Genomic DNA, 26,072 nt, shown 5'->3' with positions numbered 1-26,072 from the left:
GGATATTATAGCTTTCCAGCATACCTCAAGGGTCATTTCTACTAGATGATTTTAAGTACCAGTATTTGAAAGTCAGCTGCCTAAAAACAAAGAGGACTTGCAAGAAAATGTCCTTGTGATCTAAACAATATATATTTTCCCCCAAATTAATTGTTTTATTATAGAATCAATCAATTTTATTTTGGTCATAGACCAGCATATATTTATTATAGAATACAAATAATGTATTGTAGAATACACATTAAAAACTAAGCGCAGTGATGTCTATACAATAGAAATTGAAAGCTGTTAATGCTGTGATGGTTAAAGTAGATTAAACCTTTCAAATAGCAAATGCATATCAATGTTTAATTTCTGATATTTGTATGAACATAAAGTTGCTTATATTATACAGTTGGTGCTTAATATAACATTGATAAAAAGTTGTAAAGTGCATTGAATTATTTTGTAATATGAAAAAAGTTTATATCTTTGAACTCAGTATTAACATCTCCACTTTATTTATTATTTATGAGTACTAAAAAAAGGGAAAAAGGGAAAAGAAATAACGAGATACTTCGAAAAGGTATATAGGTATTTAATCTCTAACTATCCCCTTCTCTGTACTCCAGCTAATTTGCAGTGTATATGAACATTTAAATCCCCTTAAAATCATACCATAGGTGTTTATATTTGCCTTCTTAGAATTCATCAAAGCAAACAGTATATAATTAATACATGTATCCATAATGGGCAAATATGTAGCCCTCTAGATACTAAATTCCAGTTCCCATCCACTTTAGCTGCCATCTGAAGCAGCGAGAAACAAGAGTGTTTAATCCAACAACATCTGTATGACTATATTACAATCTTTTGGCATATACATTGAATACTTTTTAAATATTTAGATATTTTCTATGGAGGGGAGGATTGCAGTGCTGGGATATAGGATATAGTAATGATTTTCTTTTGTTCCCCACTTTTTTCTTTTTATATAGCTATCTTCTGATACAGCTCAAAAGTACAACATTACCTATTCTATTAGTGGTCCTGGTGTTGATCAACCACCACTAAATTATTTTTACATTGAAAAGGAAACAGGAAATCTCTTTGTCACTTGCCCAATAGATCGGGAAGAGTATGCAGAATTTCAGGTAAGAGTGATAGTTTTGTCATTTTCTAAAATACAGGTAGTCCTCAGTTTATGGCAGCAATTGGGACCAGAATTGCTATCGCTAAGTGACATGGTTGTAAAACACACCATCATGTGACCACACCACTTAGCGATGGCAATTCTGCCAGTCATGATTGCTGTCATTAAGTGAATGACCATGGGTCATTAAGCGAGGACATCATGTGGTCGCCAATTACAACCTCCTGCCAGCTTACCCATTGACTTTGCTTGTGGGAAGCGAGCAAAAAAGGTCACAAATGGTGATTGCTGGATGCTATGACATTGTACTTGCAATCCAGCTGCTGAGCACCTGGATTGCAATCACGTGGCTGTGCAGATGCTGCAAGAGCTGGTACTCTGAGGATCAGTCATAAGTACCATTCGTTCAGTGCCATTGCAAGTATGAACAGTCGCTGAACAAATTGTCATAAACCGAGGACTACCTGTATATAAGATGAAGTGAAATGCACATGGAACAGAAAAATAGTATCTATATCAATGTGTCTCTTCTGCTAATATTTAAAACTGCTGGTTCTAAGAAAGTAATTTTTTTGCTTGATAAATGCTATTGCTAATAGTTAGAAAGAAAATCAAACTTTAGATTTTATGAAACTCAGAAAAGCAATTTCATTTCTTAGAGATTCTACATAAAGTTAATGTTACTAGTACATCTCAGAAAGGACCTGGTTGCTGAGCCATCATTATTTCTCCACCTTTACTGCATTTGCTGATAGCCATCCAGCGGCCCTGATTAGGATCACCTGGTCCCTATTGGGAAGAGAGGGCCCCTTGGAACATGTGTTGTGCCACTGTAAGGAATATTCAGGCTATGGATAAAATCACTCAAATATGCTCTGATTTGATGAGGCAGGTCAAGCCGAGGTGCCTGAGGCACGGTTTGGCGGTGTGATCTGGGATGAGTTTCAGCCAGTGACTCCTGAGGAAGTAGTTGGGGTTCTCTGTGTTGTCAGCTCAGCTACCAGTGTCCTGGATCAGGGCCCCTCTGGGGTCATAAAAGCGACCAGGGAGGTAACCTGCATTTGGGTCCATGCTGTGGTGTCAGCCTCCTTGACAGAAGGGGTGGTACCTCTTGCCTTGAAAGAGACAGTCATGTATCTCCCCCTCAAGAAGCTGTCTTTGGACCCAGTGGTTCTCAATAACCATTGTCCAGTTTCCAACCTTCCTTTTCTGGAAGGTTGTTGAGAAGGTGGTTGGTCTAAAGTTGATGAATGCCCTGGAAGAAACAGGTTATACCTGTTTCAGTCAGGTATCAGGCTGGGATTAGTACTGAGACAGCTTTGGTTGCACTTGTAATGTCCTGTGGCAGAGGCAGGATGGGGGGGTTGTACATCCATGTTTATGCTGCTTGATCTCTCAATGGCTTTGTTACCATTGACCATGATATCCTTCTGAGCTGGCTCCATGAGTTGGTGATGGGGGAATGTTTTATGGTGGTTCTCTTCCTTTTGGGGGGCAAGTTCCAGTCAGTGTAGGTCAGGGGAAAAAGATTGCTCTTGGGCCTGTACTTTGCGGGGAGCCACAGGGTTTTTCTCCCTCTCCTCTCTTATTCAACATCTCCATGAAACCACTGGGTGAAGTCATCTGGGGTTTGGTATCATCAGTACTCTAATGATACCCAAATATGTCTTTTAACCCTAGTCTGGCCAAATGAGGCAGTTGGGGTTTTGTACCAGTGCATGAAGGCTGTGTAGGTTTGGATGGGGAGGAACCATCTCTAATTCAATCCTACCAAGGCTCAGTGGATGTGGCCACCTAAATGTGGGGATATTCCATCTTTAACCTTGGTGATGTAGCACTTCCCTATTCAAGAGTGGTGTGCAATCTGGGGCTCTTCCTGGACTCACAGCTTCTCTCAATGACCAGGTGAGAGCTGTGGCCAGGAAGGCCTTTGCACAGCTTCATCTGGTATGCCGGTTGCACCCTTTCTTAGGTCAGCCCTTCAGACAGTCACTCATGCTCTGGTCATCTCTTGGCTTGATTACTGCAACATGCTGTATGCGGAGCTGCCCCTGAAGACCACACAGAAGCTTCAATTGGTCCAGAAAGCAGTGGTGTGGGCAGTGATGAGTATGCCTGGGTATGCCTATATAATACCCCTGCTTCTCGAGCTGCACTGGTTGCCAGTTTGCTTCCAGGTGCAATTCAAGGTGCTAGTCACTATCAAGCCCTATAAGGTATAGGACCTAGTTACTTGAGAGACTGTCTCTCATAGTATGTGTTTGGCCAATTTGATTTGACAGGGTTGGTGCACTCTGGGTTCCTTCAATTAAACTATGCCATCTATTGGGACCCCGGAAATGCACCTTCTTTGTCCCAGCACCTGCACTCTGGAATGAAGTCCCCCACCCCCCTTTGTCCTGAGATCTGGATGGCTCGCACATTACTGATGTTTCAGAGAGCTGTGAAAACCTGGCTCTTCACCCAGGCTTTTGGCTAGGATGGTTGAAGCCCCTTCTGTACACTAGGAATGATTTCATTGTTGCACAATATTGTCATCTTTTTGCTCCTTTGTCTTTATTATTATATGGTTTTATTGTTAATTTTTCTGTGTTTTTTTTAGTTTGTGAACTGCCCAGTTACTGCAAGTCTGGTGGTATAAAAATTAAATACGTAAAACAATAAATACTACAGTGCAAGGAATGTAGTCACATTAATTGCTCAAATGGATTAGCAAAGAAAATCAACTTTGCATAGATAGCAAATGAAAATACTTCTCTTTTTTACAGATAATTTGCTATGCAAAGACGTTAGATGGCTACACACCAGAGATTCCACTTGTACATATAATCCGAATTGAGGATGATAATGATAACCCTCCAATTTTTAATCCTGATACAGTTACTTTTATTACTCTAGAGAATAGCAGATCTGGTAAGCAAATATATAATTTGAAAACATTTTAGTTTTATACTCTGTTAACAGTTTAATCCCTTGTTTGGAGTGGAGTTTGATGGATGAGATTCATCCAATATAGAGTGAACAGTTACTGAAATTGGCTTCTAAAGAATTGACTACATCAACCCTTTTGAACTGGACAGTTTACCAAATAAAATTACACTAATTGTATATAGCTGTTAATATTTTTATGTGGAATGAAGCCAGTAAATTTCTGTACCTTGGAAATGGTCAGAGATGAATATTTCTATCTTGAAAATACCTTTATCTTAATATTAATGTCTGAGGCACCTTATATCTGTGCTGATTGGAGGCAAAGTGATCTACTGCTTTGAAGTTATCTTGGATCCTCAAGAGGGTTTTGTTTCTGATGCTTTGGGTCAGTTTGATACATTTCTGAATCTTTTCCAGACTCCATAAATGAAAAACCAGAGCGGCCTATGTTAATAGCTTTTAATTTTCAATCAGAAATATGTTTACTGTTCTGTTGTTTTAATTCCTATTGATGCCTTTGGAGAGAATTTATTGAAATAAATTGATAAGGATCTTGAAGATCCTTAGAAGTACAGGTAGTCCTTGATTTATGATCATTTGTTTAACGACCATTTGAAATTACAACAGCGCTAAAAAGGGACTTACGACTGGTCCTTGCACTTACGACTGTCACAGCATCCCCATGGTCACGTGATCAAAATTTAGGCACTTGGCAACCAGCATGTATTTAGGACAGCTGTAGCATCCTGGGATCACATGATCACCATTTGCAACCTTCCCAGGGGACTTCTAACAAGTAAAGTCAGTGGGAGAAGCCAGATTCACTTAATGACTGTGGCAAAAACAGTCATTAAAATTGGGTGTGACTCACTTAATGACTGTATTGCTTAGTGATGGAAGTTCTGGTCCCAATTGTCGTAAGTCAAGTACTACCTGTAAATGGGATTTATTTTTCACAATTTAGTTTTTAGTAAATACAGATAGGGTTATACTGTTCATATTTGCCTGGTGTTTTGAGCTAAAAATTGAAGGTAGCAGATTTCTTCCTGGAGGGAATTTGGGAAGAATTTTCTGTTCAGTGCTGCTGCTTTGCATTAATCTGGGTGATAGCACCTTTTCTTTAAAAGATGTGATTCAATCTATGAAATTTTCTCTTTGTTTTCCAAAGTTTTCTAGTTAGAACATGAAAGTCTGTATACAGATTATATGTTTGGAGTGTTGTATTTTAATATGAACAGCAAAGTCAGATTTGTTGTTAATTTGCTGCATTTTTTTTTAATTTTTAAACAATCACTGTAATATTGTAAAGAAATTACCAGGTAGAAGTGGGTAGAATTTTCCTTAAGCATTACGTGCTTATAATTTAATAAATATTTCCCACAAAATTGTTTTAATCATTTTAAACTTAAGTGTTGCTGGTAAAGACAAGAACAACTTTATACAGTATGATAAAGTGAAACAAGCAAGAATAAATTGTATAAATGTGTATGAGAAATTTGTAGACATTTGTATGGAAAGAGGGTGATTTGAAGGTGACTTGCAGAACTTGTTTTATTGCATTAATTTAAATATTGCTTGATAAGTAGCATGTATGCAGTACTATTTGGAAGCTAGCTCTATAATAATAATGTAAGTAGCATATTACGGTAGAATATTAATTTTTTTTTTTTTTAATGTAGGGACCTTGATTGGACGGATGACTGCAACAGACAGAGATGAACCTGGTACCTTGCACACTAAACTGAAATACAGAATTGTGGGACAGGATCCTACTTCATCTCGTGGTAGTACTTTATTTGCTGTAAATCCAGATAGTGGTGATATTTCTTTGCAGACCCCATCCTTGGATAGAGAGGTAATTTTTTTCTGAAACCTAATGTTGCTTTTTTTTACCATTGCATCTTTCAGTTTTACTGATTACCGAGCCAATTCGAACTGCAAAATTCTTAGGCATGCTGCAGCTTTGATTGATGATACTAATAAAATTGGATTCATGTCCTCTATCTTAACATGACTGAAAGATGGTAGATAAAATGTTCATATACGAAGTACAGTCAAGGGCATATGAAAATTTTCTGGACTGTACTTGCAAAGAGAGTATGGGAAGCAATGGAAGCTTGAAAATGGATTGATAATATGGTCAGCTGCTAGCCAAGGACATAGAACTGGAAGAAGAGATGCCCAGCAGAAAGTGATTTGAGGGAGAAGATTGTAATTTGCCGTATTATTGACAGCTTAGACTTTTGAGGCAATTACAGTGTTAAAAGAGGACCTTTCCTTAAGTGTGTTGTAAGACTATGTTGCCACAGAATGAATAGATGAGCATGCCAGTTAATAATATATTGGTAAAAGCTATTTTTATAGGTTGTCTTTAATCCATTTTCTTTTTTTGCCATATTACCCTTTTAGTGAGATGTGTTATAAATGTATTTCCGGGTCACAGAAAATTGTCATAAATATGTAACTGGTGGTACAATGATATATATAAATTATTGCAGCCTTGACCCCTTTTTGATATGTGGGATTTTGCCCCCCTCCCTCACTCCAAAGTCCAACCTGTTTTGCTAAGATTTACCAAGACTGGCCTAATGTCAGAAATCTGCATATTTGGACAGCCTACTTGCCTATACCCATCTGTGAATTTTTAAAATCTATGAAAGATTGCTTCCCCTTGTGCAGGATTTTTTAGAGAGTGCAAGCAGGGTGTTACTCTAGCCACCTCCCACAAAATCTCAATAAAGTGGAAGGCTAACAGCCTGAAAAAGCTCAGCATGAAGGGAAGGGGAGGGGTTATTTGGCAGGAGGCTGCAACAAGTGCTGTTAGTATTCTGGAAAAGGTAGAAACTATTTTGTCTTTTTTTCATAGAGCACGAAGACAAAAGAGAGCAAATACTTCTTCCAGCCATGGGCTTTTTCTGGACATGCAGGGTAGATGTATCAGTCAGGGAGAAGTTCTTCATCATTGATAAGCAGGAAAATGAATTTATAGAACTCTGCATAAGTGGCCTTAAAAGCATTTATATGGACAGATATGGCAAACAATGTAATTTTAATAGTCATTAAATTAAACATTAAATTAAATATTAAAAAAATATTGTGGTTCATCATTCTATTTATAAACTGTATGTAATTTATTTGGCTTTTAAGAATGAATAAATATCCATGTCTATAATGCTCTCTTTCAGAAAACAGATAGATATACGTTATTAATAGAAGGAAGAGATATGGCAGGTCAGAGTTTTGGTTTGTGCAACACTGGAACAGCTATAATTGAAGTTGGTGATGTAAATGATCATGCACCGATGTGTGAACATGGTGTGGTATGTCTGATATTTTCAAACTAATTATAATTTTTTTTATTATGTGTTTTTGATTTTTATGGAGATATATATATATATATATATATATATATATATATATATATATAATGAGTCTAGACCTGCATGTTTTAATCTATTCTGGTATGATTAACCTACTGTAGAGGGTAAAGAGGATGGCCTTGAAGGAGAGAGGGGAGAGCTGTTACCAAAGAGATGTGAAGGAAAACATAGATTATGTACAGCACTTACAAAAAGTGTGTGCAAATGTCTCAGACAGATACCTCCCTAATTTCCACAGTTATAAAAAAGGAGAGAAAGGGGAGCACAGCCAGACTTGCAAGATTGATGTCAGCCCTATGAAGCAGATTAGGCCAAGAAATAAACTCCATGGAGGAGTAAAAACTAATTTAGTTTGGCTATAGTAACAATCTTGCAAGTATGATTGTACTCTTCCTCCCTTCTCTTTTATAACCATGGGAATTTACTTTCTACGCCTAGTAAGAAGATGGTGCAGCAATGTTGTTACACTGAGCTCTTTGTTTCCTACCCCCAATTTATTTTTATTGGAAAAGTAAATAAGCACAATTGAAATCTGTGGGAGGCACTTAAATATTGATCTGATTATTGAATTTTATTTTAACTCATAAACTGGCCATGCCAGAAAAACATCACAGGAAATGATTGCTCCAAGGACAGCTACAAGTTAATGTGTTTATTAAATCATGATTTCTGTTCTCCTCTTGGTTGCAGAAAAACACAGATGACCTCTTCCATAACCACTTCCTTGTTTAATTTGGAATGGCTTAATCTGCAAATAATATATAACAAAAATAAAATTTGAGTACAGTAATAGATCTAACTAAAGGAGGGGGAGTGTATGTAGCAATTATTGGGAGTCCTATTTTTTTTATTTATTCATTAATTCATTTATTTTTGTGCCTTCGAGTCAGTGTTGACTCATGGTGACTGACTGGACAACTTCCTGCAGTTTTCTTGATAAGATTTCAGAAGTGGTCTGCCATTGTTTTCTTCGTAGGGCTGAGAGAGAGTGCCTGGCCCAAGGTCACCCAGCTGACTTTGTGCCTAAGGTGGGACTAGAACTCACAGTCTCCTGATTTCAGTATACTATGTACAGTGGGGCAAAAAAGTATTTAGTCAGCCACCAATTGTGCAAGTTCTCCCACTTAAAAAGATGAGAGAGGCCTGTAATTTTCATCATAGGTATACCTCAACTATGAGAGACAAAATGGGGGAAAAAATCCAGAAAATCACATTGTCTGAGTTTTAAAGAATTTATTTGCAAATCATGGTGGAAAATAAGTATTTGGTCAATATCAAAAGTTCACCTCAATACTTTGTTATATATCCTTTGTTGGCAATGACAGAGGTCAAACGTTTCCTGTAAGTCTTCACAAGGTTTTCACACACTGTTGCTGGTATTTTGGCCCATTCCTCCATGCAGATCTCCTCTAGACAGTGATGTTTTGGGGCTGTCGCTGGGCAACACGGACTTTCAACTCCCTCCAAAGGTTTTCCATGGGGTTGAGATCTGGAGAGTGGCTAGGCCACTCTAGGACCTTGAAATGCTTCTTATGAAGCCACTCCTTCGTTGCCTGGGCGGTGTGTTTGGGATCATTGTCATGCTGAAAGACCCAGCCACGTTTCATCTTCAATGCCCTTGCTGATGGAAGGAGGTGTTCACTCAAAATCTCACGATACATGGACCCATTCATTCTTTCCTTTACACGGATCAGTCGTCCTGGTCCCTTTGCAGAAAAACAGCCCCAAAGCAGGATGTTTCCACCCCCATGCTTCACAGTAGGTATGGTGTTCTTTGGATGCAACTCAGCATTCTCTCTCCTCCAAACACAACAAGTTGAGTTTAGACCAAAACATTCTACTTTGGTTTCATCTGACCATATGACATTCTCCCAATCCTCTTCTGGATCATCCAAATGCTCTCTAGCAAACTTCAGACGGGCCCGGACATATACTGGCTTAAGCAGGGGGACATATCTGGCACTGCAGGATTTGAGTCCCTGGCAGCGTAGTGTGTTACTGATGGTAGCCTTTGTTACTTTGGTCCCAGCTCTCTGCAGGTCATTCACTAGGTCCCCCCGTGTGGTTCTGGGATTTTTGCTCACTGTTCTTGTGATCATTTTGACCCCATGGGATGATATCTTGCATGGAGCCCCAGATCAAGGGAGATTATCAGTGGTCTTGTATGTCTTCCATTTTCTAATTATTGCTCCCACAGTTGATTTCTTCACACCAAGCTGCTTGCCTATTGCAGATTCAGTCTTCCCAGCCTGGTGCAGGTCTACAATTTTGTTCCTGGTGTCCTTCAACAGCTCTTTGGTCTTGGCCATAGTGGAGTTTGGAGTGTGACTGTTTGAGGTTGTGGACAGGTGTCTTTTATACTGATAACAAGTTCAAACAGGTGCCATTACTACAGGTAACGAGTGGAGGATAGAGGAGCCTCTTAAAGAAGTAGTTACAGGTCTGAGAGCCAGACATCTTGCTTGTTTGTAGGTGACCAAATACTTACTTTCCACCATGATTTTCAAATAAATTCTTTAAAAATCAGACAATGTGATTTTCTGGATTTTTTTTCTCATTTTGTCTCTCATAGTTGAGGTATACCTATGATGAAAATTACAGGCGTCTCTCATCTTTTTAAGTGGGAGAACTTGCACAATTGGTGGCTGACTAAATACTTTTTTGCCCCACTTATAGTTATGTAAAAAAACAAATAGGATATTATATACTAATTCTACCTGGGATTCTAGCATCTTGGAATAATAATATACTGTTAAGCTCTGCATAATAAAACTAATCTATGAAAATTTTGCTAATTTCAGTATGAAGTATTTGTTTCCGAAAACACAGTTGCTGGAGAAGTAGTGAAAATTGGTGCTGTGGACAAAGATGTACGGGGAACTCCAGCCTGGCATGCTACTTTCAATATTATAAAGGGAAATGAAGATGGTGCTTTCAAAATTGAAACAAACCGGGATTCAAACACTGCTTCCTTATGTATTCAAAAGGTAACTAAGGAAAGGACTGCAAAATGTTACAGGGTGTATTTCCACCTTCATTTAGAGTTGTATAAGGAGTTGTAATCCTATTTTCCAGTACTGAAAGTGGCAGTGGTTTTCAGTGATATTTTAACACCGCTGACTCTATAGCTGAATAGTTTTCCCTAAAAGTTATGGTTGCAATAATTTTTCAGCAGTGAATTTTTCCAGGTGGTTGTTTGTTGTATTAACTACATGTTTTAGTTTCCTTGCTATTTTTATTATAAAGCTGACATAGTTTTTATTTTATGAACTTTTGAATACACACTGGGTTTTCTTGCACATGCTGTTCCAATTTCATGGCTGAGTACTTTATATTTCCAGTACTAAGTTTTGAATGCCATAGCTGTGCCATTTTCATTACACAAAGCTATGCCCAAGAGGAAATAGGAGCAGGTTTACAGAAGTGCAAAGTAATAATAAGGAAACAAACCTGAACTTACTTGGCAGCCATTGAATTTGACTAGCGGGAAAAGGAGGCCTGAATGGCACCCTCTTTATGCTATCCTGTTTTGCTGCAGGTTTGATGTGTTTTATCCTGGGCACTAAAGTTACACAAGATAACGCCTTTAAAAATTACTGGAAAATATTTTAAGTAGTACTAATATTAGAATGAATTACATAATAGAATCTGTAATTGTGAATTCAAAATTTATCCTATCCTCCAGTCTATTTGTATTTGAATGCTTGGGCATTGGTTGTGCAAACTATAGAAGAGAACAAGCAGGACAAGGAAGTACAGGTAGTCCTAGATTAATGACCTAATTGGGACTGGCAACTCCATCACTAAGTGACGCGGTCATAAAGTGAAATATCATGACTGTGCCAACCTATGACGGCAGTTCTGGCTGCGGTCATTAGCGAATCCTGCGGGTTGTTAAGCATATCACGTGACCATGACTTGCAACTTCTTGCCGGCTTCCCTGCTGACTTTGCTTGTCGGAAGCTGGCTATGAAGATTGCAAATGGTGACAGTAGGATGCTGCAATGGTTGCAAATGTGTGTCAGTTGCCAAATGCCTGAATCTCAATCAAGTGACTCCGGGGACACTGCAATGGCTGCAACTTATGAAAACTGGTCATAAATCTCCTTTTTTCAGCACCATCATAACTTCATACAGTCACTGAACAAATGGTTGGTAAGCGAGGACTACCTGTATCTCTAATGTTACATATCTATTTTCCATTCTCAAATGTATAGGGTGGAATTGGCTGCAGAGTAGTAAATAGTATGTAAACTATTCTGATGATACTGCGCAATATCTCTGGGAGCAAAATTTAGTCTGTAGAAAGTGTGTTTGCCAAGAGAACTTCACAAGGTAGCTTATTAAACTTAAATATAGGTGGCCTGCTGTTTGCTTTCTATTATTTCTAACCATTATGATTTCTTAAGGCCAAATAAAAACATGTTATTTATGAAATGTTCTTTTTATAATAAAACAAATCAAAAAGTGGGAGACAAAAAAAGAACCAACAGCATTTAAGCTTTTTATTTAAACTCTCAGGGCCTCAGTGGCCAGTGTGATGATATAAGAGCTATTGTGCATGTCCCCTGATCTCAAGATTATTCATGAAAATCAAAAGAGGTAAGGATACTAGAAAAGTTGCTGACATTCTAGATAGTACTGTTAGAGATTCTGTGTTGCTGTTTGGTCTGAGTCTGTTGTATTAATGGAAGCATAGAGATGAAAACTCTTCCTTCCACAGAGTTTCTAATCAGCAAAAAGAAAGAAGAGAGGTAGAAGAGGGATTTAAAAAATTGCTGGTTTATACTTCATGATTATAGCTTAGAATGAAACACTACTAACTTGTAGCAAATCTTGTAATATATTTTCTAGGGTCTGGACTATGAAAGAACCAAAGAGAGAAGATTAGAAATTGTTGTGAATAATGAAGTACCTTACGTTTTAGCACCAAATTCAGGACCAATTTCTACAAGTACTTGTGTTGTTGTTGTTAAAGTACAAGATGTGGATGAAGGGCCTGTATTCAACCCTATTATATATATTTTAAATATCAAAGAATGTTTGAAAGCTGGAACAGTGGTTGGCCATTACTCAGCAAGCGACCCAGAGACCAGAAATAGTGAAGACATACGGTATTGTACTTTGTTGCCTAATTCTGTTTCTTGTTCTGTTTGTTGTGGACAAATTCTGCTATTGTGGAATTATAGGTATAGAGCAGAGATTGGCAACTTTCTCATGCAGCTGGATGGCTGCAGGGTTTGCTATTGCTGGAAAGGTAGTGACATTACAGGAAGTGGCAGAGCCGACTTTGTGCTATGTGGGTGTTAAGAGTGAGAATGGAAGCAGGAAACTTTGAAGAGACAAACTGCTTCCATTATCATCCTTAAAGTCTTCTAACAGCCTTCCATGATCCAAAATTCAGTTTGGGATAGGGGGAGGGGATTGGGAGAAAGCTTAAGAGTTAAAATGAGAGAATTTTCCTCTTGGAGCAGGGGCACCTGTAGGGGGATGTGGATTAGTGATATCAAAATGGTGTGCATCGCTGGGTGATTGAAACCTTGCCCCTTTTTACCATGGGTAGCACGTATAATGCCCGTGTAAAAAGGGGTGGGACTTTGATCACTCTGTCACAGCTGCCATCAACCCTCCCACAGAATCCCTCTTCCACAGGCCTCCTCTTGTTTTTATTTCCCACATTATTTTAAAAAACAAATTCAAAAATTGGGCATTTTGTTCCAGAAATTCAGTAGCGTAAACATGGCATGCTGGAGATTAGGGTGCAGGCTGTTCCCACTTGACTTTAAAACCCCTGAATTAAAAATCTCATTCTCAGATAAGGATTGTTATTCCATCCTGTTGGTGAGATTATCTACATGTGCATTTCTATTACTGTTGGCATATAGTTTCTCTGCAGATTTCATAGTTTTACTTTCCTATTAATTTATTTCCCAAATACCAATGGGGTGGGTCAAATTTAGAAAAATTATTTTGCATCATGAATATCTGAGACAAATTGCTGACAAAAAATTCAGAATAATTATTTTTCTGCCTATATAACCCTTTACCATAAAAATGTATTCTTGAATTAGCTGTTTTGTGGGACTGGTATAATAAGTACATTTATACCAGCCTATTTTGCAAACAGTTTAAAGATATCTAAGATACTATGAAGAATGTCATTTCATGTGTTTGTTTCTAACATATGTTATTTTTTCCCTTGCAGCTACAAAATAATAAATGATCCATGTAATTGGATTACCATTAATAATGAAGGTCAGATCAGCACCACTAGAATGCTAGACAGAGATGCACCAGATTTAAAGTTGTATCAGTGTAATGTAACAGTTGCTGCAATAGACCGAAGTGAGTACAAATGCCACAAGTCACAGATTTATTATATCACTTTCTACTATATTTTTGATTACTGTGATTTCCTACGAAAGCTCCTCCCTTAAAGAAATGACAAGAGTATTAACAAGATTGAAACATAAAGGTAAAGCAGCATATAAGTCTAGTTTTCAAATATATTGGATATACAGGTAGTCCTTATTTACCACCGCAATTGGGACTGGCAATTCCATTGCTAAGTGACGTGGTTGTTAAGTGAAATATCACGTGACTGTGCTGGACTTAAAACATCAGTTCCATCACAGTCGTTAAGTGAATCATCACTGGTTGTTAAGAGCAACATAATGTGACTGTGACTTGCAACTTCCTGCTGGCTTCCCCATCAACTTTGCTCGTCAGAAGCCAGCTGTGAAGGTCGCAAATGGTGATTAGGTGACCATGGGATACTGTGACTGTCATAAACGCATGCCAGTTGCAAAGCGCCCAACTTATGATCACATGACCATGGGGATACTGCAATGGCTGCAAGTTCAAGGACCAGTCATAAACCTACTTTTTCAGTGCTGTTGTAACTTTGAATGGTTGCTGAATGAGGGAGTCAGTAAATGAGGACTACCTGTACTTATTTACTACTAGGCTTTGTTTTTTGAAAAAAAAAATCTGATTAGAATTTTTTTACTTCAGCAGTAGGTTGTCACTACTCTAGAGTCTATTTTTAAATATGTTTAAAAAGATCAGTTTGAACATAGAATTTAGTGAAAAGAGATTTTTAAGAGATTACTTCAAAATTACCCTCCCTGCCTGGATTGAATCTCTTTGTTCCATCATTACTGGAATGTTGTATCTTTTTTTTTTCCGTCTTTTCTCAACTGTATTTATCTTTTTCCACTCTCTTTATATCAGGATCATTACAAAAAATCTCTTGCTTAATGTGTAGAGCAAGATAATTGCAAATAATTTCTCTGCTTTTTTAAAAAATCTGTTGCCTATTCATCTGATTGCTTAACTGTGGTTAAATCAGGACATCATCATTTCTTCTTTACTAATGTGCGCAGGCCTCGCTCAGGAAGCTTCCAGCATTATTTGTTTATCAATTTTTAGCATTATGTTTAAACTGGATTCATAGCTTTTATTTTCCGAGCGACTGGAATATGAAGCCAGGGTCTATTCTTTGTTTTAGATGCTTTGGTTGTTTCTAATCCAAATTTATACATAATGCTCTATTTCTTGGTTTATTCATATAGTGATATTAGAAGGAGGGATCAATTTGGGAGAAATCAGTCAGGATATGTTGCCACACTGATCTTTACTATTAAGTTAGAATTCACAGCAGTGTTGCACATGAACTAATTTATTTTCTCTTGTGTTAAGTCTGTTTGAAGCAATGATTCAGCGAGGCTAGTGTTAACTGGATTTGGAGATTCAGAACTTTATTTTAAGAATTTTTATTCTACCCATTTAGCAGACATCAGTATGTATTAAATCAACTTTTAAAAGCAAATGTTCATATGCATGTAATTGACCCATCTTGCAAAAATTGATAAAAAGCATCAAGTTATTAATCTGACCGCTTTTCTTTTTCTCTTAAAATCATCAACTTAAGTTTGCTATCAAAGCATATTGTCACGTTTTGTCTAACCATTGTTTTAAGAACTGATGTTTTCCTTTCAGCATTGTAAGAACTAATAAGAACATTGGCAGTCTTTTTCTGTTTTACTAACATTGTCTAGATACTGATGTGCCTAATCCTAAACAAATGTACCCTTCCAAATCAAGCAATAACATGATCTGTTTCCATTCTTAAATGTCAAGTGTGTCGTACTTTCTGAATGTTGAAACATGTTCTTACTTTTCTTAATCAAAGATACTAATTTACTTTCATTTGCACATATTCACACTTCCAAGTCAAAATTTAGGCTTGCGAAGTGAAACTCAAAAGCATTTAAGACACAGTGGCACCAGTTCTTCCACCACCACCAAAGTTCTCTATGGCTCTATACTTATGCCAGCTACTATCCTCTGGCTTTCCCAGTGCAGTGCTGCTTCATTCATTAAAGAAAGAGAATCTGCCAGCGTAAAAATGCATAGCAAAGGTCTAAGTTCCATAAATATAGCTGAAGTGAACAAAAAGATTTTCAAATGATGTCATGTTCATAGCATTGTTATTGCTTTATTTGTTTATTTGTCATATTTATATGGCCACCTGCCTCACAAACAAGTGACTTGGGGCTGCATGCAATAAAGCTAAAAACAATATATACAAAACAATTATTATTATTATTATTATTATTATTATTATTATTATTATTATAATAAACTTTAAAATCATAAAAAGTTAATTTACTTGAGTTTGGGGTAATTACATGCAGCTTTTTGTGTTAATGCCTTTGTAAATATTACCCGGTTTTATGATGTAACACATGGCCTTCTCTTGAGAATTGCATAATATTCCCAGTCTTCCATGTGAAAAGGAGAATCCTGGTCATTCATACGTTGATTACAAAAGTCATACCTTTCTTAATGCCAGCAATCATATGCAAAATTGAAAAGTCAACCTGAAATGCCTTGTGAAGTGCCATTGTGAAATGCCTTTAGATGTGGTATTCATCCCCAGAAGTAGTTTCTCCTTTGATTAAACTTGTATTTAGCTCAGAAGCTAACCATTATTAGATTTGGATTATACTTGGATGGGGAACACCAGACCTTCTGAAGTTAATCTGTTCCTGAAACTGCTTGTATTTTTTAGGTGGCAAAACGGGCACTGGAACAATTGTAGTTAATCTATTAGATGAGAATGATAATTATCCAGTCATTATTCCAACAAAGTATATAATATGCAGAGACAGAAAACCAATTTGTCTTACTGCTGTGGATGCTGATATAGATCCTCACACAGTTCCCTTTACTTTTTCCCTTCCGGAAAGAGAGTTTCCATCCTGGAGATTAACTCAGAATGATGGTATGTACTCATTTCTAAAATTTTAGCATTTTGCAATTGAACTGTTATATCTGAAATAATATTCACTACTTTGTTTATATTATTTTTTTTTTTTCTGCAGACAGATCAGCATATTTGGAACCAGTAGACAATTTAGAGTATGGTCAATACAAAATTCCTGTTATAGTATCTGATAATGAAGGCAACTCTGGAACTACTGAAATCGAAGTTACATTCTGCGATTGTACAGTTCCTAAAGATTGTGTTTACTCACCAGATAGAACTGATTCGCATCTGGCCCCAGATGTTACTCTTGGTATTTGGGCCATCCTTGCTATGATTTTGGGATCATTGCTGCTGTTGTGTAAGCTTATTTATTCTCCTTTTGAATATAAAACTGAGGTACTAAAATTATGGAACGCTTTTGATCTCTTAAGGTTGTAAATCAAATAAATTGATTTATTTAATTCATTTATATATAAATTTGCCCATTGACATGATATTTGAAGCAAGTAAAAAAAAAAAATCCAGCTGTACTTCAACCTATTTAGATGCTCCAATATTGAACCCTGCCTTTGCATGTCTCTATCCTAAAGGCTAGATGCAGGGAGGTCAGTGTTACGTACGTAGATCAGGGTGTATGGGAGACTATTCTGTCAAATTTGCTGTTTATGAAGGCTGCATTTATTGCATATTTATTCCAGACTTCTCCCACTCTCACTCTTTTCTTTACATCAACACAGAACACAATAATTTACAAATCTGTAAAATAAAATAGTAGACTCATATTTAAACAGGCCAGAGACTGTAAACATCCACTTAATAACAGCTTCACCAGTCTTTTTTTAAAAAAACTGTCCTTTTCTAGGGTTTTTCTAGACTGTGAGGTTCTAATTGGGACCTGTGGCAAGCAAGAAATAAGGATTTATAGGAAACTCACACACACAGACCAATACCTGCAGTTTGACTCCCACCATCCACTGCAGCGTAAACTAGGAGTCATCAGGATATTACACCACAGGGGAGAAACCATCCCCACCACCATAGATGCCAAAAAGAAAGAAAACAGACACATGAGGACAGCTCTTAAGGCCTGTGGGTATCCAAATTGGGCCTTATCAAATCTGCTTCCAGATCCAACAAAAAAACAGCCGACAAGAGCTGAGAACCAGAGTCAAAGGAAGAATCTTGTCATTCCTTACATGGCTGGGGTGTCAGAGAAGATAAAATGGATTTTTGGAAAACACCACATACCTGTGTTTTTCAAACCCACTAACACACTGAGGCTTGTATACTCTAAAGATCGAACACCAAAACATAAGAGCAACGTAGTTTATGCAATCCAGTGCAGTGAGGAATGCTCAGAGCTCTACATTGGGGAAACCAAGCGGCCTTTACACAAAAGGATGGCCCAGCACAAGAGGACCGACAACACAGGACCAGAATCAGCAGTTTACCTTCATCTAAAAGAAAAAGGACACTCATTTGAGGACAATAATGTTCACATTTTGGACAGAGAAGATAGGTAGTTAGAGATACGAGCGAAGGAATCCATTTATGCCAAAGTGGAAAATCCTTCCCTCAACAGAGGTGGAGGCCTCAGACACAACTTGTCTCCCATTTTCCAGGCTGCCCTTTCAACAGTCCTCAGGAAGATTGAGAACCTTTCAGAAGTTCACCAGGAAGGCAACACTTAACATCCCCCTGGGGATGAATGAGGGATTAGGAGTAAGATATCTACATCTCAAAGATTCTACTAATTGTCCCTTCAATGAGCCTATCATGCTAGTAAGAAACATAGCCGCCCTGGAAGACTTTGATGGGGTCCTCCTAACCAACTTTTTCAGACTGAAGAAGCTGCTTGGACAAGTAGTGAAAGGTCTCTAACCAAAAAGAAGAGAAGTCCAGTTGCCATGACTCAATCTCCAGACTTTCCCATTGAAATACAGGTAGTCCTCATTTAGCGACTCTTTGCAGTTATGACAGTGATGAAAAAGTAACTTTGTGACCAATCCTTGCATTTATGACCTTTGCAGGTCTGTAAAGCAAAGGAAAGCTGAAGTAAGATCATAAGCACAGTCACAGTTTCACTTAGCGACTGCTTTGCTTAACAACTGAGCTGCCAGTCCTAATTGTCGCTAAACGAAGACTAGCTGCATTTGGACTTAAATGGCTGTACTGGAGGGAGGCAGAGGAGATTACACTACCCTTCTTGATGAGTAGCGGATGTAATAAATACTAATAACAGCTAATGTGTGCTGATATCTTGTTACAACTGTTTATTTTGTCCTTCTCTAGTAATCCTGATCACACTTTGTGGATGTTTTGGTGGTGCACCCATGACTAGTACTAAGCATGTTCGTGATGATTTAGCCAATCAGAATTTAATCATATCTAATACTGAAGCACCTGGAGAAGAAGTGATGGTGAGTCACACTATGATGCTTGCCATGTGGGCCTGCTTGTCGCCTTCCAGTCAGTACATGTGTGTTTTCTGAAATTCTTATATTGCCAGCTAATTTAGAATTTGCAGGATGGGTACCGAAGCAGGAGGATATTAAAAGGGGTGCCAGGACTAAAACAAACAGCATCATGTTTATTTAAGTTATCCCTATTAATTCCTTACAGCACCAGAAACCACTCCTCCATCTGCCACAGTGAACCCGAGTGGCAAGGACGGTCTCTGGAATTCAACTCAGAGAGGGGTTGCTTTCATTGGGCAAGTTTTATAGCCCTGCAACCTCTCTTTCCCCCTCACCCCCAAAGTTGCTCAGTTTAGCCATCAGCAAAGGAAGGTTAGATATTAATGAGGATTAAGTGTCTAGCAGACACTGGGCTCCTGATGTGACAAAAGAGAGAAATAATGATCTGATTGGGGTTAGAGCTGGAAGTTTGTTATCTCACAGCTTGCAAGAGTAAATAGGAAGAGTTAGCTTGTCTAAGCAGCCTCTCTCCCAGGCGTTAATTGAAAGATGCAAGTCAGTCACAGGACAATATGGGAAAGGAGAAAGTGAAGAAGATACATGGAGAGAGTGAAAATGTTTTTAAAAATTATTTAAACTTCAGCTGTGTATAAATAGCCTTCCCAAATTCTGAATCCTGTTTTGGGGCAGAGAAATTTGCAGTGGAGGAAGAAACCCTTAAACAGCCTCTTAAAAATAAAACAACAACAACATCAACATCAACAGCAACAACGTTTCCAATTGGCACTACTGATGCAATGTTGGGCTCTTCCTAAGGACTTTGGAGATGAAAATGGAAGTGGTGATGACAGTTGCAGAGCGATCATTCTCCTTCCCCACAGTGCCTGGGAGGGGAAGCCATAGCTTTGTGGCTGGGATTTAATAAATATTTTGTAATATTCCCATTAATTAATTTCATGGTTCTTTTTTAAAAAAAGAAAGTGAACATACTGCTAGTTAATATGAAAATCAGAACTTTATAAGACATCAAAGGATAAAGGAAGTTTCATGGAAAAGGCAGCAATCAACATTTAACCTGTTCTTAACTAGCTGACATTAGAAAAGTACACTTAAAATATTATTCAACTCACTAAACAATTCTTATATTCGGAGTATCAACTAGAATTCTTATATCGAATAGGAGTCTGCTGTTTCAATAAAAGGATTTTAATGGCTCAAGAATAGTACAATATGTTACCTTCTAATGCAGGTTTTATTTTTTATCCATATACTGTCCTGTTTTAAATAGATTTGGCCATGCTGAGCAGCATTTTCAGTCTTGGCCATTAGTCTGATGGTTTTCTGAATGCATGTGGCATTGAGAAAATGTAAGCTCAGCTTCCACTGGATTATGATTTTTGAATCAAGAGTGGTTTTCTACCGTGGGTGGCATGTGAGGAATTCAAATATCTGTGCAGCCTGAGTAGAAATGAGATGTGTTCATTTAAGAATGTCATAATCCTAATACCACAGAACTCTCTAGATTCTGTCATACACAAGGGGAGGAGGATAAACAGATGACAGTTACTTGCAAGTAAGCAACTTCAGGAATGCTTAATTGAATTGGTCACATAGTAAAATCTACATAGAGAAGTGGAATTTCTACTGGAAAAGCTAAAACAGACAAAAAGAGGCACAGTTTGTATTTCTTGTTTCCACAGTACTGCTGATATCTAAATTGACTGTAAAATTATTTCTAAATCTTCATCATGTTGTCTCCAAACATTCTAAAAAAAGGCTTTGCCACTTTTTCCCCTTTAAGGATCCCAACATACTTCCAATAAAAACAGGAAACATGGTTACTTCTGACCAAGGGGCTATTCTTAATGCTTCTGGAGTAAAAACTGGGGGACAGGAATGTTTTGAAATGGTCAAAGGAGGAGGACACCAGACCATGGAATCAGTCAGGGGAGGAGGACAGCACACCTTGGAATCTGTCAAAGGAGTAGGGCATCATACGTTAGAATCCGGAAGGGGATATGGGCAGACCATGATGGATGCATACAGATACAGTTATTCAGAATGGCAGAATTTCACACACCCTCGTCTGACTGAGGTAAGGTTGCTAACCAATTCCTTGGGCGTGTACTCTTAGAAGTAAACTTAACCATCTACACCTGTGGGATGATACAATCTGGTTAATTATTTGGGATCTCAATGAATTCTGTGACATGGAATAGTATTATAGAATCGGATTTTTAGTTGCCTTATTGTCTCTGGATTTAGACAAATTGTTTTTGGTCTGTTTATAAATTACTATATTGTTTAGAAAGATTGTTCATTTGGACTCCGGATTAGTAATGTCTGTTTGCTTTGCTATGTCCCCCCATGTCATACTGTTCATTCTTTCTTTGACCTAAAGGAATGGGTGATTTTTTAAAAAAATTACCTGTTATCCTCCTTGAGTGCCCTAGTGATAGAAAGGCTAGGTACAAATGTGAATAATAAATCTAAGCCCGTATAATCCACCAGTGTAGCATTAGTAATTTATATACAAGTATGCTTTTAACTTTTATTTGTCAATTGCTTTAGAAATGATAAGTTGTATATTTGTGATCAGTAGGAATCTGATTTTTTTTTGTTACAGTCTTCATAGATTGAATGATATAGACCAATCATGTGCATTTTTTATATATAGGAACCCATTAGAGGACACACTCTGATTAAAAATTAAACATTAAAAGGTAAATCAATGAAATTAATTTTATGGCATATGTTTAGGTTAGTTTAAGAAAACAAATGACTTTTTTTTTCTTTTTCCTGTGCAGAAAGTATATCTGTGTGGACAAGACGAAGAGCATAAGCATTCAGATGACTATATTCTTTCATATAACTATGAAGGAAGAGGATCGCCAGCAGGCTCTGTAGGCTGCTGCACCGATCAGCAAGAAGAAGAGGCACTTGACTTTTTAGATCAGCTGGAACCAAAGTTTAGGACATTAGCAGAAACCTGCGTGAAGAGATAAGAATAGATGACTGGGTGGAAAATCATCACTCTTTCTATACTGTTTCAAAGCTTGAATACAACAGATTGATGTTTCTTTTTTTCTTTTTTCCCTCTAATGGGTGTGGTTAATCAAAAAGTACATCCTAACATTAGGTTTGAGTAAGGTTTCTATATCTAAACTTCAGGTGTTGTTCTGTTTTGCTTTAGACTATCTTTAGCTGTTAAGTCAATTTGTAATTAACTTGCTTTTCCAGATTTTATTTTTATTTTTTTGCATCTGCATTTCACAGCAACTTGGGGCTTTCTAGATCATCTGGGGCTGCTACTCTCATAATTTTTAGGCTTACCATGAGGACTAGGAATTCTGGGAACTGCAGCCTCATCACATCCAGCTGGGGAAAATGACTGTAGGAGGTGCATTACTTGCTGTTTTAGGGACTAAGCTTTAAAAATAGCTATCTTTGCCTGGGTGTTAGCAAGCTTTCTTTAATTTAGCTAGATCTTTAGTTTCATAGAAAGAAATGACAAGGATTGCCATTATTAATTTCTTGCATCTTATGAAAACAGAGATTTTTTCTGTTTTCAGTGATAAGATGACATTTTTTCCCAGGGCCTGCCTTTCCATTCCTTTCTTCTAGTTTTCCTATATGTTTCTCCTTAGTAGACACCCAGTGTTTCATGATCACTGAGCATAATTGGGCCTTACCACCTTCTTTAGGATTTGGAGAGTGGTGGTGGCAAAGTTTGGATTTCCCCCTAAGCCTGCTAATGCGTCTCTCTTTTATGTGGATGTTGTTCTCTTGACTAATAAAGATCTTTTAAGAAAGAAATTGCTTATATATAATAAAATAAGTTGGTCCTAAATAAATCTCTTTAATTAGAGAATACACAGAATGAAAAGCAGAAATGATTTAGTATATATATTATCTTATCTAAACACCAGTACTGCTAGCATAAAGGGATGTATTTAATGCCATTGCAGAAGCAAGCATAGAAATGAATTTGCAAAGTGCAAAGGCAACAACTTTGTCCAAATTTTTAAATTAATTACAAGTATACCAGTATTATTTGCCTTACTGTTCACCTGAGGAATACTGCTAGTTGTTTACTGTAATTTTTAATCACATCATAAGTAGAGGTAAAACTTGGGAGTGGAGGAACTACTAATATCAGACACCACTTTGTTTTCTTTCATCAAAGGCAAAATAGAGAGCCAAACTGGATAGGGGACAATGTATGCTGACTCTCCATTTTATGTAATGAGTCATGCTCTGCAATTTTCATGCATGAACAAACATGATCCTCATTATTCTGGTGTAATATAGATTCAGTATATTTATATGCCTATAGTTAGGGAATTGGAGAAATTATAGGATGCTAGAAATCATAAAAAATGGCAAGAGGCATATAATAGTTGAAGGTATCTTTTTACCCACCCTTCACAGGTGTAGCCTAAACGTGGAGCTGGATCTAGACTTAGTCTTGTTTAAAGTAAATGGGAAAAATTATAACCAATTTACCCAATTGATTTCTGTTGTGCTCTAAATATAATTGAGTCTGGGTACATTTTACTAAACTTTTAATAAGAGATAAATAAAAGTTCTGATAACCTGTATTTACTAGCAAAGTTATATAGCTTCAAAGAAAGGTGTTGTTGTTGCTGTTGTTAACTAATACCAGCATGGTGATGATGAACATTTAAGTGCATCAATAGGAAAGTGACCAGGTCTGATATAATTGGATATAAAAGCATAAATGGCTGTTACTTCTGGTGCACTTAATATCTTAAATATTAAAATGAAACATCTCAGAAAAATAGGAAATAAATTACAGATCAAGGTTTTAGTAAGCAGACTTGACTCCAGTTTCTGAAATGTTATATAGAGTTTTCTCACAGTCTATCCATGTATGATCACTTAATGTGACTAAGCCATATTCAAAGCAGCGGAACAAGTTAATAGCAGCTGCATTTTGCATTGGTTTTAATGTGATAGACTGGACTAATTTTAGCTGAACCATATGTTTATAAACTAAGGACAAAATAAATATGAAAAAATATGAAAAAAGATTAAGCCGAAGCAAGAAAAAAATGACTTTATCAAAGCTTCATTCTTACTCTGTTTTTCCAGAGATAATGGGGAATGGATTACTTGTAAGTTTTGAGAAAAAGTTTTTTTTAAAAAAACCTACAGTACACTTAGTTATTTGCTTGGCATATATATCATTTCTGCAAAAATGCTGGGTGGGAATTCTGTGAATTCTAGTCCAGTATAACTGGAGGATGCAGTATTGGGTGACTTGTAGTATTCCATGTAAATTTTAACTGTTATGTGACTATAGCTATTGAGGATAGTTGTAATTCATCTATCTTCTGCCTCTTCCCCCTCCTCCCAGAGATATGACATTTATAATTTAAGAGTATCTTCTTCATAACTGTTAGAGAAAATAAAACCCTCCAGAATAATACATGTTCTTGAGAATGCTACATTGTCTTAAAATGGCAATTAGGCTTGAATTTATTCCTCCATATCATGACTTTGTCAATGCTTGTGTTACAAATGGTTTTTTGAAACTAAAGTCCAATTTTTGGCAATTTAAAAGTTATGGTCATTGTAAAAGCCAATAGTTGTAATTAAGAAAAAAAAGTAATTGTAGTAAACATGAAATGTTATAATATAAAATATAAATTCAAAATCAGACTCAGTATAGATAAAATTGATAAGAACAGATGCAGTATACTTATTAAAAGCATGTAATATGGACTGAGACTTCTTCAGTTAAAAGCTTTTTTGGTTTTAAAATTGCCACTTGGCTTAAGCCAAGTTGTTCATTTCTGAGCCCTGTGGTTGTAACATAGGGATAATACTTAACTTAGTATTACACTGTATCTTATGTGCTTTGAATATTCTGGCAAAGTTTTGTACATACATTATTACCCTTTCTGGTTTTTAAGTAGCTTAGACATGGGTTCTCTCTGCTTCCCCTCTCCCCCCCATTTTATAACTGCCTAGTACTAGCAAGTCATTTAATTATGATATTAAGGCTTCTTCATTGCTATGGGTGCAAAGTTTAGGAGAGTTTTCTCAACCTTGGCAACTTTAAACGGTGTGGACTTCAGCTCCCAGAATCCCCTAGTCAGCATGCTGGGGAATACTGGGAGTTGAAGTCCACGCAGCTTAGAGTTGCCAAGGTTGAGAAACACTGGTTTAGGGTGTCTGTATTTTTTTAAATTGGGGATTCCTTTATTAAAGGTCAATAGCAGACAAACCTCTTTCTAAAAGACAATTGTTGGTTGTCATCCAGATTTCCCTGCTGATGCAGCTCACACAGCAATGCTGAAGCATAACAGATCAGGGTGGAGCCCATGTGTGAGACATAAAGCAAACATCCCACTTCTGTGCATCTATGGCAGACTAACTAATAGGAAAAACCTCCCTTAAAAAGAATGTTAAAAGCCATGGTACTCCTTAATTTGTCATTTGGAAAGAGGTAAAGATTGAAATAATGCTTGTTTAAATCTTAATGGGTAAATTTGAGATGTTACATATTAAATTACAAAAATATAGTTGGAAATATCACAATTTACAAACAAAAATGTTCTGACTTAAAATGAGTTGGTTTTTTCCCCAATACTGTTTTTAAGTAGTCTCTAGTTGTGTAAACATATTGTATAATTTCATACCTTAAATGCATTTTTACACAAACAATAAAATGGCTTTTGGGTCAAAATAAAGAGAACTTCTGTAAAACCTGTTTATTTCTTTTATGTTCTATCTAAAAAGAAAATGTTCACTGGGAAGAATAGACACAGTCTGAGGTTGTATCTGGGGCTTATTTATTGCTCAGGCTTTACCATTTTTCTGTCTGCAATGCAGAAAAATAATTAACAATCAACAGCCTTTCCAAGTGTCACAGAGTTGTTCAGCTATATAATAACTATACTGTGGTTTTA

The 26,072-nt window shown here is 37.0% G+C and overlaps 1 protein-coding gene across 3 annotated transcripts in view; it reads left to right on the top strand.

Moving 5' to 3' along the window:
- The window catches only part of LOC103056878 (desmocollin-2), a 36,000-nt gene extending 10,142 nt beyond the window's left edge, over nucleotides 1-25,858 (top strand). The window contains exons 5-17 of one of the 3 annotated variants that reach the window (XR_015793997.1): nucleotides 978-1,133; nucleotides 3,901-4,045; nucleotides 5,743-5,918; nucleotides 7,249-7,383; nucleotides 10,245-10,430; nucleotides 12,298-12,557; nucleotides 13,649-13,788; nucleotides 16,520-16,732; nucleotides 16,833-17,075; nucleotides 19,010-19,137; nucleotides 20,936-21,229; nucleotides 21,942-25,187; nucleotides 25,311-25,858. Coding sequence is in view for 2 of the 3 variants with exons in the window: in XM_007431832.4 (XP_007431894.1) it covers nucleotides 978-1,133; nucleotides 3,901-4,045; nucleotides 5,743-5,918; nucleotides 7,249-7,383; nucleotides 10,245-10,430; nucleotides 12,298-12,557; nucleotides 13,649-13,788; nucleotides 16,520-16,732; nucleotides 16,833-17,075; nucleotides 19,010-19,137; nucleotides 20,936-21,229; nucleotides 21,942-22,139 (2,274 nt within the window). In the remaining variant the exon portion in view is untranslated. Of the gene's footprint in view, nucleotides 1-977; nucleotides 1,134-3,900; nucleotides 4,046-5,742; nucleotides 5,919-7,248; nucleotides 7,384-10,244; nucleotides 10,431-12,297; nucleotides 12,558-13,648; nucleotides 13,789-16,519; nucleotides 16,733-16,832; nucleotides 17,076-19,009; nucleotides 19,138-20,935; nucleotides 21,230-21,811; nucleotides 21,858-21,941 lie in introns of all 3 variants that reach the window. The other 2 variants (XM_007431833.4, XM_007431832.4) reach the window with 2 other exon arrangements.
- Nucleotides 25,859-26,072: the final 214 nt, after the last annotated feature.

Source organism: Python bivittatus, unplaced genomic scaffold, assembly GCF_059951505.1.
Source record: "Python bivittatus isolate LINGU-HERP-01145 unplaced genomic scaffold, Pbiv_v1 ctg000840_np1212, whole genome shotgun sequence".
NCBI classification, from domain to species: Eukaryota; Metazoa; Chordata; class Lepidosauria; order Squamata; family Pythonidae; genus Python; species Python bivittatus.
Note: the sequence above shows the minus strand (reverse complement) of the source record. Positions and strands in the feature narration are given on the sequence as shown.